Source organism: Scomber japonicus, chromosome 14 (genome assembly GCF_027409825.1).
Source record: "Scomber japonicus isolate fScoJap1 chromosome 14, fScoJap1.pri, whole genome shotgun sequence".
Classification (NCBI taxonomy): Eukaryota; Metazoa; Chordata; class Actinopteri; order Scombriformes; family Scombridae; genus Scomber; species Scomber japonicus.
In genome coordinates this window covers 33,365,134-33,378,627 of record NC_070591.1, presented here as the reverse complement: position 1 = coordinate 33,378,627, position 13,494 = coordinate 33,365,134, and the positions used below count along the sequence as shown (strand labels likewise).

Sequence of the window (13,494 nt, the reverse complement as noted above, 5' to 3'; positions counted from 1 at the left end):
GGAATGCATGATGCTCTATTAAACTGATGTTTGTGTGTTTCTATTTTAATTCACACTTGTATGCTACTGCCTTTATCTAGTGTTCTTTCACTAAAACTGAGCAGATGAGGATTTTGACATTTAGCAAAGGAGACTTTGCCATTAATCAACTTGTGGGGTGAGAGCCATTTATTAAATGTCACTAGGGGAATGAGTAAGAGCTGTCGATGACAAGTCGCATGGTAGAAAAACAGCAGACGCAGCAACACACTACACAACATCCTGATGGCAGACAAAAGTGCTTGTTCAGTCTTCTCAAAGTAGAGGTTTCTATTAATCACAGGCTACATTCCACCACAAACCAAACACTCTAATCCAATTATGAGTGCTTGAGTTGTTTGGTTTTATAAGGGTTACTTTACCTTCATGATGTCCAGTCTCTCCTCATCGCATCGGACGAAGACGCTGGAGGAGGATGACAGGGGTAGAGAGGTGGACAGGGTGACGGCCTCCTGGGCGAGGCGGCGGGATCTTGCCGCGCTGTTTGTATCACTGGCGTTCTTCACCTGAGACATGTAGTGGTAGTTGACCTTAAACATCAACTTCCCATCTTCATCCTCTGAGACCATTTCGAAGGTGTCTGGACAGAGATGAGACCAGAGAGACCAAGTTCAGTCCTGTTGTACACATATCTGACTATAATTTCATACCTCTCATTACTGCCTGCGTTAAGTTAATATGGCCCTATGATTTCCGCAATCACGGCATCGTGGACGGAATCACTGAATTAATTTTTTTAACGCGGAATATCGCAGAATTTGACATAACTTGACTGAAATGCTGTTTTCGTGTGGAAGAGGAACGTATGCCTGGGGAAAACTGCACGGAGGGAAGCAAATCTGGGTGGCACAACAAGCCCACCCCCCTTCAAAACAATGTAAGCATGGCGAAGCGGCTTGCCACGGCTCTGTCTTCGTCGGCGAAAAAACTTTGAAAACTCAAGACTAACCCCTCAGTAGCGAAGCGCTTCTATGTGTCAGGTGAACTGTTGTTTTGCAAAAACACACTGTTTTTGTTAGTACAATTAAAGTAAAAGGTTAAAAAAAAATTAAAATGGAAAAAAAGGAATTCACAAAAATTAAAACGGAAAAAATGGAATTTGGGAAAAATTTCCAAGTTAAGATGTCAACAATCTGACTGACTTTATTTTTAAAGCCAATAAAGTCTTTTGACATTCTGACTGGTCTCTAATAATGCAAATAAAATCTATTAAATAAATTCTGGACTATAAGCCGCTACTTTTTTCCCACACTTTGAACACTGCAGCTTCTACTACAGTGCGGCTAATGCATGTTTTTTTTTTTTTCGTGGCGCCCAAAACATTTTGCCTAGTTACAGTAGACCAATAAAATTGATGAGTAGTTCACAGAGGTCCAATGAAATTGTGTGATAAATCAAGCGCACTTTATTATTGTAAATCAGTCACTTGTACTCACTCTCATCAACATGGAAAATACTGGAAGAAAAGCATATGATGCGGCTGTTACGTACTTTATTATTTTTTCACTTTGATACACGTTGTTGTCCGACTCGTTCATAGGAGAGAACGGGAGAGTTTGCTCAGTGGGTAAGTTTTAATTCAAAGTTTTCCAATACAAGATGTAGGCTACAATGACGAGGTAGAACAAGGTAGATTACTCAAGTAAAAGTAAGACTTAGTTTAATGACTTAGAAGTCGCCAGATGACTTACTTTAACGAATTTCGTTTATATAGTTTATATAATGCAGATTTGTAAAATATTACTTTTATGAGGGTCACAGTCACAGACAATAAACTTACCATTTGATAATTGTGGTAGCAGCGGTGCAGCAGATGTAATGAAGTCCACGCAGCACGCTGGATGTAAACTAATATTAAGCCTGTATCCTATTCATTATAATGTCCATGGACATACATTGAGTTCTTTTGCCTTAATAATGACAAAATAATACACCAAAAATGGTCGGATTGGGAACCCGTATGCATAATGTCTCCTCGTTGCATTAGTGTTGCTTGAAATGACCAGGGCTCAGCTAGTGTTGCCTTTTAAAACATCGTTGATTTCCTGGGATTCCCTGGAAAATTGGCTTCTTTTCCTTCAAATAATCCGGACTTTAGGGGGCAAACGTGCTTGGGCACGGTACGAGCGCCTAGTGCGCCCTAAATGTGTGTAGTCAGAGGAGGAGGGGGGGGGCGGGGGGGGGGGTTGCGTTATGGCTGTACAACGTGTATTACAACGTGGGACACCTGCGGCTTAAAATCCGGTGCGGCTTGTACAAGTACAAAATTGATTTTCTTTCTAAAATTAGAGCATGCAGCTTTTAATCAGGTGCGCTCTGTAGTCCGGAATTTACGGTATTTTGTTTTCATCTTAAAAATAATAAACTAATTTTTCTTATACTATCCAATCATCAATTTTTTTTATCAAAAATTTGAATAAACTGAATTGCACCTGTAGTTGGATTTTACTGGCATTACCTGAGACCAGTTAAACCATAAATACAACTCCAGTCAAAGGCTGAATCATGCTGCCTTTGACATACTGTGATATTCAGTGATACAATAAAGAATCTTGTTAGAGTTAGTCTCGCCTTGCTGCGTATCTCTATGCTGTCTGCACACTGACACAACACTGTTTACAGTCAAGTCACTTGCAATTACTTCAGACATCAAGCTGCTTACAAAATCTATCTCAACACAGCAAAAAGCAGTGTAATTAGTCTTGACTTGGCTGAATGGAGAGTGATGGACAAGACAAAAGGGATGAGCAGGAAGGGACTTCAGCCTGAGTCTGCTTCCCATTCAAAGCTCTAACACGAAGGTTTTATGGATCATAACAGACAGGAAAGACAGTCGTGTGTGCGTGTGTGACATAGTATTTTTGACATGTGCACAGAGCAAAATCAACAGACATTGATGCTCCATGGCGTTAGCAGCACTCATGTGTAACTGTGTAAAGAAAACATTATAAATGCTCATATATCCACTCACCAAACTGTAGCTTCTTCATTGCGGCTACGTATTTTTCCTCCAGAGAGCGCAGGATGGACAGGGGCTTGGGCCGGCTTGATGCCTTCCTTGAAGACTCCACCAGCTTCCTCTCTGGTAGGTGGGAAAAAAAACACAAAGAAGAGAATGAAAACAGAGACATGTGGAATGTCGGAGAAGCGTCGGTTTTAGAAGCCTTCCCTTGTGAAAAAGCTGCAGGGCCGACCTACCACAGCACTATTTATTATCAGGAGTCACCTTAGCAAACAGCCGGCGGAAGTCTTTACACCAGTCTTTGTCAAATGGACTCACACAGATACAGACATACACATAAAAGCTGCACTACAGTAAAGCTGCTGGAAACAACTATTACAAGAGCTTCAATATATATATAAATAAATATAAGTATCTTAAGTAAACAAGTATCATAAAGTTATAATCTCAAGATTGTCATTGTTTGTTAAATCAGTGTTTTCCCATCACCCAGTGGTAGATCTGCCAGAGAGGGTAAGTGGACCTAACTCTATAGACTCGCTATTCAATACACTTGCGTTGTCATGTCACATGCTGACCAGAGGTGGAGCTGTACTGAGGTGAAGTTGCTACCTCCATCTCTGTCCTCTGCTCTACTACTACTACTACTACAGTATGACAAATGTATAAATAGTTGCAGGTCTGTGTGTCTACTGGAGCTGAGCGTTGGCTGAGTAGTCAGCCCAGTCAGCGGTGTTCCAGGGAAGGGTTAGGGTTCAAGACCCCATGCAGGAACCATACCATCCAAAATAGCTTAGCGAATGAAGTACACTTACTTTAACACTTAAATACCCTAAAATTAGAGGTTCAATAAAATCAAAAACAGAAACTTTTTCCTCCTCTTAAAATAATTTTCTTACATATTCTACTTTGTTTTTTATTTTGAGGTTTTCTGACATATTTGTTCCTATCTATCTATCTATCTATCTATCTATCTATCTATCTATCTATCTATCTCTCTTTCTTTCCACTTTTATTCAAATACAAAAACAAATATCGAACACTGATGAAGACCTCGCAGTCTTCATCAGTATGTGGAATTTACAGCTAGTAGGACTTTGACTTACACTTATTTTGACAAGCTACTTTTTCCAATGTCAAGTATCAACTTCCGCACATTTACCATAAAAGGAACATTTAAAGAACAGCACAACAATCCAACCTTGGAAACACATGATGTACTAGTGTAAGGACCATTGATATGTTCGTTTACTCTTCCTGTTCAGCTAGCACAGATACATCAATGCTTCCCTTTTCCATTCAATACTGTCCTGCTCTTGTCTGATCATGACTTCTCTCACAGATATTTCCTTAAAGCCTGTGTACTAATTAAATGATTATACATCTGTCAACGCCCTCGTGTTGCCAGCTCCACATTGAACAACTCTGTATAATATGTGATACCTGGGGTCTTTATCATATGGATTTCTTTATGGGAAGTGACATGACATTGATCTTTATCCTTACCCCCCCCCCCCCCCTACACCACATGCACTGTCCCAGCACATCTAATGGCCAGCTCCACACCTAAGTGATCAGTTAGATGCCGTTTATGTGGACTGAGCATAAAAAGTCTCTGGAGGGAGCTAGGAGAAAATGGGGCGGGAGGAGGATAATTAATATTGTGTACTGTGTAGCAACACGGTAATGGGGGAGGTGTAATGTTTCATCATGCGGTGGACGTTTTATTGATGGCGCTTGCCTTCTTATGGTGACTAATGGCGGGCTGGAGAAAAAAAAAACTCCTTTCTTTCTTAATCTTTATTTCTCGGTGTACAAAAACAAGTGAAGACGTGTGTGTACTTTGCCCTTTACAATTCTTCACAGTCGGAATCTGGTGAAGGATTGTGGAGCATTTTCAGTTTTGAGTGCACAGTCTATGGTGGACGTTACATTAAAAGGACTTTCTACTCATTATACATAAGAGTGAATGTGGCCTGCTTGAGACTGTAAAAAACAGGTCAATTGTATTCCTGATTAAGATGAAATTGTTGGGCTGCAGTCGATCACAGCTGAGGGAATTGACACTTTTTGGTAAAAGCTAAAGTTAGAGAGCCATTATCTTGTCCTTGCACTGAGAGGACAGGACGCAGACAACAGATGAGAGAAAAATGGAGGGAAGGATAACAGCATTGGGACCTTTGATAGTAATTTAGATCAAGTTAAAAAAAGAAGGGGACAAAGGTTTTTAAGTCAGAGAGAAAGAAAATACTGTAGCACATGTAATCCCAAACAAGTGTCTTCATACTGAGATTTAAGTCAAACACTATAGATAATGTTAAATCAGCTGCTACTGTGTGTGTGTGTGTGTGTGTGTGTGTGTGTGTGTGTGTGTGTGTGTGTGTGTGTGTGTGTGTGTGTGTGTGTGTGTGTGTGTGTGTGTGTGTGTGTGTGTGTGTGTGTGGTATACATACCCTGGTTTGCCTGCCGTAGGCTGGTAGTAGCAGCGTAGACTATCTCAGCTGTCCTCTGGATGTCAGGCACCAGTAGAGTCAAACCCTCAGGCTCTGGATCTGAGCTATCTGTCTTCACCACACCTTTGCTCTTATCTTTCTTTGACCTGGAACAAACAAACAGATGTACGTTCAGACATAATGCAGTATTGAGAGATGTTTGATTACTTGGATCTTAGATACCTTTTTGCTTTTAGGCAATTGCATCACACGCATTAAACTTGATAACCATCCTGGAAGAGGATAGGATAGGATTAACCAGCTAGTATAAGCCTTAATGTTTAACCTACAACTGCCATTAGATTTGTTCATTTTAATAAAGCTGAGACCAGACTACATCATCATTTTAGTGCATCAATTGCTTTATAAAGTGAGACATTCATGCAGTGACTTGTCAGAGACATGGGAGACAACATGTTGGCATCCAATCAATCATAGCTTGTTCTTCAGGACTCACAGGATTGTATATAGATACATGGTGAAGTACCAAGGACTGACTTTATGACAGCAAATGAATGAAAGTAAGCCTGGATCATTTATGGTCACTGAGAGGATCTACTGTATGTGTGCAAAAGGAACTGTAACACCTACATATTGGATTCATTTGGTATAATGTTCTTGACTTGAGGATGAAAGGAACTGGGAATATCACCTCATGGTTGTAACTTGTATTCCTCCACTAACAAGTCAAGCTGTAGTTTAGATTCATGTCTGTCAATAAATTCAGCTGTGGCTGTGGTTCAAGAGGTAGAGCGGTCGTCCACCAATCAGAAGATTGGCGTTCAATTCCCAGCTCCTCTGTTGCTGTGCCAATGGTGTATGAATGTGTATGAATGGTTAGTTTCCTCCTGATGAGCAGGTTAACACCCTGTGTGGTAGCTCCTGCTATATAAGTACAGTCCATCCATTTACCACAGTTAAAAGTTCAGTGTCACCAATTGATTCTCTGACCAAATGTGAAATACAGTCACAATCTACCCTTCTGTTTCTGAGTTATAGCATATATGGTCCGCGATGAAATCACAGTAAAGCTAACCTTTGACCTTTTGAATATAAAGTGTCATCACTTCATAATTTTATTTTATTAGACATATGTATGAAACTTTGTCATAATTAGTGTATGCATTCTTGACTTATAACCAAAAATGTGTTTTATAAGGTAAGATAAGGTAAGGGTAAACTTTATTGATCCCCCTAGGAGGAAATTCAAAATTGACACAATAAAATGAAATACTATATATAATAAAACAATCTCTAAATACGATATATAATAAACAATAAATAATCTCAAAAATAATCTGCAATGTTCCTGGGATTAAACAGTAAGGACAGCCTCAGTCTTTTTGCTGAGAGCTGTGGTGTTGTATAGTCTGATGGCTGATGGTATAGTGACATGTGTGCTGGATGTAATGAAATTGAAAACCCACCAGAGTCCATCATGCAGTAAATAGTCAGCACAATAAGTGCTCTGAGAACACAGAGGGGAGGGGTCATTCAAAGTCTGGTTTCCACTCAAATAAACAACCAAAGTTTTTTTTTTTTTTTTTTTTTTTTAAAGGGCTGCTTTCAGTTTGTCCTTAAATATAAAAAGGAGCTTGTAGACAAATGGATTATGTGGGTACAGCCGTTGCCAGGCTACTATAATCCCAGAATCCCCAACTATGGATGATAAAGGTGTCCATCCATCCTAACCCTCCGTCTGTTGGACTAAAAGTACAGCAGACAGTCTCAGTCTAGACTAGCTGACATATTCCCAAGTGATCAGTGTCACTGACTGGACCTTTGCCCTCAAGCTCTTCTTTCATTAAAGCCTCTGTGTGGGGGTGTGAGATCAAGTACAAGCCTGTGTCTTCACAGCTTTCTGTGTGTGTGTGTGTGTGTGTGTGTGTGTGTGTGTGTGTGTGTGTGTGTGTGTGTGTGTGTGTGTGTGTATTCACGTCAAGACTATAAACTTTAAATGATAGTCTCTAAATGATCTAAATGTGTAACAGTGGTGGAAACAGAGAGGGATGATGGATGATGTGTTTCCTGCTCTGCTCCAGTGTTACAGTAAATGCAGCGGAAGTGCAAGTGGACTGGCCTCCTGTTTAATCAGACAAGTACCAGCATCTGAATCATCTACTTTTCTGACAGAAGGAAAGATGCTCCATGCTGCTGATCTGAACAAACACCACGACACACACTTTTTATTTCTCTGACTGTGTGGAAATGTGACGTTTTTACATCACAAATGATCAACAACTGCTTTAAAACATGTTTTGCAGGTACAACATGAGACTCATGTAGCGGTTATATTCTTTTTTAGTGTGGGACCACTGCTCTGCAGGTACAGCTGATTTTACTGTAGCTGCACACATAAACAATATTTTTCAAAAGGAGGCTGATGATATTTACTAAGTACGCCCATAAGAATGAAATAAACGTAACAACATAAATATAGAGAACTACACTGGGAGAGAGAGAATACATTTCACATGAATGTGAAAATCCTGAGTTGGGGTGTGTGTGTGTGTGTGTGTGTGTGTGTGTATGTGTGCTATAAACTGTATTCTGGTGCCTTTTAACAGGTTTTTGACACTTTGATCTGACTATACTGTGAGTAAAATGATGGGTACATTTTAGAATTACCCCCGGAGGAAGCGTCTGGTCCCAGATCACATATTAGAAGATATTAAAAAGCTATAAGTATAGAAAATGAATCCATATGTCACAGCTGTGACATATGGATTCATTTAATAATTAGAGTCATATACTAGTTCAGCTAGTCATTCGCAAATTCCGATTTTTTTTGGGTGGTCTAAAGGCCAAAGATTACCCCCCAAAAAGTACAATATTTGTCAGTTTGATGAGCCAGTTTATAAATGAGGCAGCAAGGCTTTTATTGGTCAGCTCCTGTCATTAGCATTTCTTAACAGTCAGCTAACTGAACACTAGTATTTAGTTTCAGTAAGTTAACAAAGTCCTGAACATGTTGTGACAGTGGTGGACTCACCTTAATAAACTTCCCAGTGTCTGTGCATCAACCGAGCGTCAGCAGCAGTGTGCGTGCTTGCGTGCGCACGGGTGCGATATGCGAGAAGCCGCCGGTATCCAAACTAATAATTTAGGTATTTAAGATATTTCAGTATTATTTTTGACAGCGTGAGAAATAGCAACGTGTGAAAACGGTTGCGTGACTCTCACTCTGATTGCGTGAGAGTTGACCGTTCTGATATCATGCTATGATCAAGACTAATATCATCAAAATACATGAACAGATCACCCTGTATTAATGCATCACTTTGAATGATTTTGATAGCGTGACTAAACTAAAAAAATAACACATGAACTAGTAGCTCCACACGAGGAGCAAGTTTAACCCTTTAAGTGATCTGAAATGATGCCTGATGCATGTGGACACACATCAATAAGGAACTGCTGTCACTGACCTGTCAGTATCACTTCTTCATGTGGTACCTTAAATGAACTGCTGCAACATTCATGACATTTTCTAAAAATACCACGAGATACATCATTCATCATAAGGCACTTTGACATGTATGTATTCAGAATGTATATATGTATGTAAACCTGAGTACAGCATGTTGTCAAGAAGCTTACTGAGGCTTTGAGTGAGGAACATGAGCTAACACATGTACTTGATATACGGGCACGTGGCCTCAACTGCAGACTTGTGTGTATGTGTGTGTAAGGTATAGCACTGAATGCAGAGCAAAGGCAATCCTGTCTAATGCCTAGTGAACATAGCTCCAGATGTAAAGATTCCCAGTGCAGTAGTTTAGCAGAGAGCAGCAGAGTGAATGATATGGGAACGGTGAGGTCACTGCTAGTTCAAAGTATTAAATGTATGTATTAGTATGGATTTTCTCCATCTAACCTGAGGCGATTGGTGTATGTGTCCACGCATGTCTTCATCTTGGCCAGCAGCATTCCAACAGAGGTCTGTCCCTCAGAGTGTTCTTCGTCCTCCTCTTCCTCATCCTGCCCTGGGTCTCCAGACAGAGGCAGCAGCAGAGGAACCAGAGCCGTGCTGGTGGAGATGGCCCTCAGCAGCTCCAGTAGTGCCCGATACAGGGGGACATGACGAGCCATATCCAGAACTGCATAGAGACAGGAAGGAGAGACAAAGTGTTGAATAGAGTGCTACGGGAAAGTTTGGGTGGGGTATTAGAATATGCACCAAACAAACAAACAAACAATTATTTCCTCTGAGAAATAAAGATCTTTTTGGAAGCTCAGTGCTGCCACTGGTGGCCAGAGGCTAGGAACAGCAATATTACTCAAACATCTGGAGTCTCTTTTATATGGCCTCCGGCAGCACTGAACAGCTAGTCAGTGAAGAACAATAAAATCCTTTGCAATCTCTGATTTACATTGTTTGTATTGACTTTAATGGAAGAAACCTTTCTTAGTCACAGTAAATCATGATTTTGGTTACTTTGCACCTATGATAATAGATCAACAATATGACAATAAATGACTAATTCCTAAAGAAAAAGTCAAGGTGATATATTTTCTCTGTGCAACACCAATAAAGAAATAATTCTGCTTTTCCAAGCTTGTGATAAAACATTATGAATGTGTTAATCTCATGATCTGAAGTGGTGTGTGTGTAGTGTACACCTCTGTTGAGAGATCAGAGAGTGGGGGAAGAGAAACCCCTGATTGCTTTGAGATTACACTGATTATAGATAGCTGGTGTCTGAAACATGAAATGGATCGTACTTTTAGGGAGCAAATGTGTGAAAAAGGATATTGGAAGATTTCCAGGGATACTGTGATAAAAGGTGCTAACCCTGAAGAGGTCAAAGCAGCTCCAGGATGTAGGCTGGACTGTCTCTGAAATGGGCAAACAGCTCACAACAGAGAAATATTGATAGTCATGATGAAGTGATGAGTGAATCTACTCCTAACTAAAGCTTCAAACGGAATAATTAGCTTGACAGGACAAGAGTTGGGGTTGTCATTTTCAAAAGGTCTTCAAAATGATTCCATGTGAAGAGAATGCACAGAATGGAACAATGTCCTGATCAAGAGATGAGGAGATGACACAGGGACTGTTTGGATGGCACAAATTAAGAGCGTGGCACTGGTGAGATATATACAGTGTGTGAGTATATGACTATGACAGTCGACGGTCTACCTCAGTCGTTTCGAAAATTCACAAACCAAACCTGACAGCTCCTGCTTCTCGCCCACAACTGATGCCTGAATTAAGAAGACGTGGACGGCCCTGCAGCCTGAGTCAGCTGGAGATGTATGTCAAATGAAGGCTCATGCTCGGCAGCAAACACTTAGGTCAAAGGAATAATACCAGGAAAACATTCTCTTTAACGCTTTCTATTTTTATGTGCAATTTATTGCATGAAGAGTACGGGACTTGAGATTCTAACACACCTTGCTTACAGCTTTTGTGCTCAAATCCGATATTGTGCTGGCGATAAGATGTAAAGTGACCAGTGACTAAAAACAAAGGATTAAGAAGGAGGGCTTGAATTGTGTAAAAGTGGTTTCTCGTCCTTTCTCCTTTACATAGTCTGCTTTTTCCTTTATATCACGACCACAGAACCAATTCACATGAACAAAGGTCTGGCCACATCATTTGGGTGTCCAGCTTTGTCCAGCTTAAGAGGAATCGAAGTGTTATCAAGTGCTAATGTTGGTTTGTCCTTAAACAGATTTATGTTTCTCACTGTCATGTATAGAGATCAACTGGACCTCTAAACCTCCAACCTATAGTCACCACCAACACTGGGAAGCAGAGTATGTACAATAGATTACAATGATGTGATGATTGGGGTAACAAGGTGGTCTATATTGATTATGGAATAGGAATCATTCTTCAAAAAATCCAATATTTACAGAATCAAACTACTGGATATTATATTTTGCTGTGAAACTGAAGAACTGTCATTGCGCTGATGTTCAGCAGGCAATGTTTATAACACAAACATAGCCATGCCAGTCTCATTCATAAAAAGTTTTGGACATATTGAAAATTTGACCTAATGTTGGTAGTAGATTAAAAGTGAGAAGATCACCAAACTGATTGCAATTCATTCTTTGGAGAACATCAATGAAAAGGTTTGTTAGAAATGTTGTTCTACTGTCATCAATTGTAGGTTGAAGGCATAGGTAACAAATTCATGCCAAATGATAAATTCAATTTGTTGCCAGAGTACATGCATCATCAAATGAGGCGCATAACAAAACAAGGCAGTATGATTTTGCCATTATTTATTATTAGGGTCAATAGTTTGGGGAACGTGTATGTCTGCAGAAATACTGGCTCCAATCCATCCAATAGTTCAAGAAATTCCAGTCTGGAAAAAAATGAAGTGACTGTCCAACAGGCGATCCCTAAAGCCTCATCACTAATGTGGCTAAAAATCTCTAGAATACTAAATAAACTCAGATCCATGGAGAGAGAGGTTAGCTAGTGTGCAAAACTGTTTGGCGAATGTGACCTATGACTCATTGCTGGGTTCATTTTCATCCAGTGTTTGTCACTTGCATTAGACAGTACTTGTACACAAGCCAATCAAACACAAGGGTGTGTTGGGACTGAAGTATGAGCATCAACAGGCTGACCATGTAAAGACATATTTTTCTGAGAGGCTGTCCAGTGTGTGTTTGGAGGTACTTGTGTATCCATGTGCTCCCCTGTAAGTATCAGCCTCAAAACAAATAGAAGGGCTTTTGTTTGTGGCTCCCAGACTGTTTTACATTTATATTGAAATTCCCTGCTCCCTACCGTCTTTCATCCAGCATCTGCACTACATTGACCTCCCAGGGCTTTAATCTGGTCTCAAATCCTCTAACCAGTGTCTCTGGGTGGCACCTAGTATGGAATCCCAATTCCTTCCCAATACATCCATGTAATTACTCAAAGCATCAGAATTCCTCCTTCTGCTCAGTGTCTATGTCAGACTTGTTTTTCTCTCCACTGTGGTTAATAAATGCCAAGAAAGACAAAGGAATAAAAAGAAAGGGGTAATAATAGGCCTACATCTAAAAACACTTCTTAGATGTAGGGTAAGGAAATTACAGAGCCCTTATTCTCATATAAGATCATGATTTCATGTCAGCCACTATTTGTTTTAGATGTTAAATAACCTTTGCTACAGTTCCACTAAGGGTGAAAAATAATTGATTAACATACATATAATTTGCTCTTCGGATGCTTTGATTAAAATCATAAACTGCATTTCTCATTCAACATTTGAGCTCATTGCCAGCTACATTGGAGGTTAGCACTTGATGTCAATATTAGTTTTAGTTTTTAGTTTAGTTTTTGATCTAACACTTTGATCCTGAATGAAATGTCATGACAAGTATTTGATGTTTTTCCATGAGATTTGGTGCAGATGATCAAGGCCCCTGGAGGAAGCATCCATTTATCCCCTGACTTTTCATCATGTACCAGCAGATCAAAGTAAATTAATAGTGTGATTAACTCAACATCTACTAGATGGACTGGCACATAGTTTGAGACCAGATGTTGAATTCTAATGAAATTGACATTTCATCTAGTGCCACTACTGGTTTAATCATTTGGGGTTCAAGATAAGTGTCTGTTGGATAGACTGCCATAAAATTGTAGATTTATTTCTCACAGGGTAAAACTGTAAAGACTTGGATCTAGCCACAATGTGCAATGTTCTGATGCATCTAATACCTAATGTTGATATGATGCCCAATTTTTTGACTCATTGCTCAAGTTTGACATGGCAGTTACATTTAAATATAATCCAATTCAGTAATGTAAAGCTCAAAACTGTGGCCTATAATGAAGCTGGCTTTGGACCTATACATAATGAAGCACATTGCTTAAAGGGTTGGAGGTGATATGTTTGATTAACTATTGCCTTTGTAAAGCCTATAGTCTACAGTCTTGGGATAAACAACACCAATTCATCAAATGAGGCATGTTATACTCAAATAGTCATAACATTACTTAAACAGGTTACAATTCAAGAGTACTAAATGAGATTCAATTAG

The 13,494-nt window shown here is 39.7% G+C and overlaps 1 protein-coding gene across 1 annotated transcript in view; it reads right to left on the bottom strand.

Moving 5' to 3' along the window:
* Positions 1–13,494, bottom strand: part of birc6 (baculoviral IAP repeat containing 6) — a 124,874-nt gene that overhangs the window by 21,840 nt on the left and 89,540 nt on the right. Inside the window, 4 exon segments of the mRNA XM_053333627.1 lie at positions 402–619; positions 3,011–3,121; positions 5,455–5,600; positions 9,371–9,593. Of these exon segments, the coding sequence (XP_053189602.1) occupies positions 402–619; positions 3,011–3,121; positions 5,455–5,600; positions 9,371–9,593 (698 nt within the window).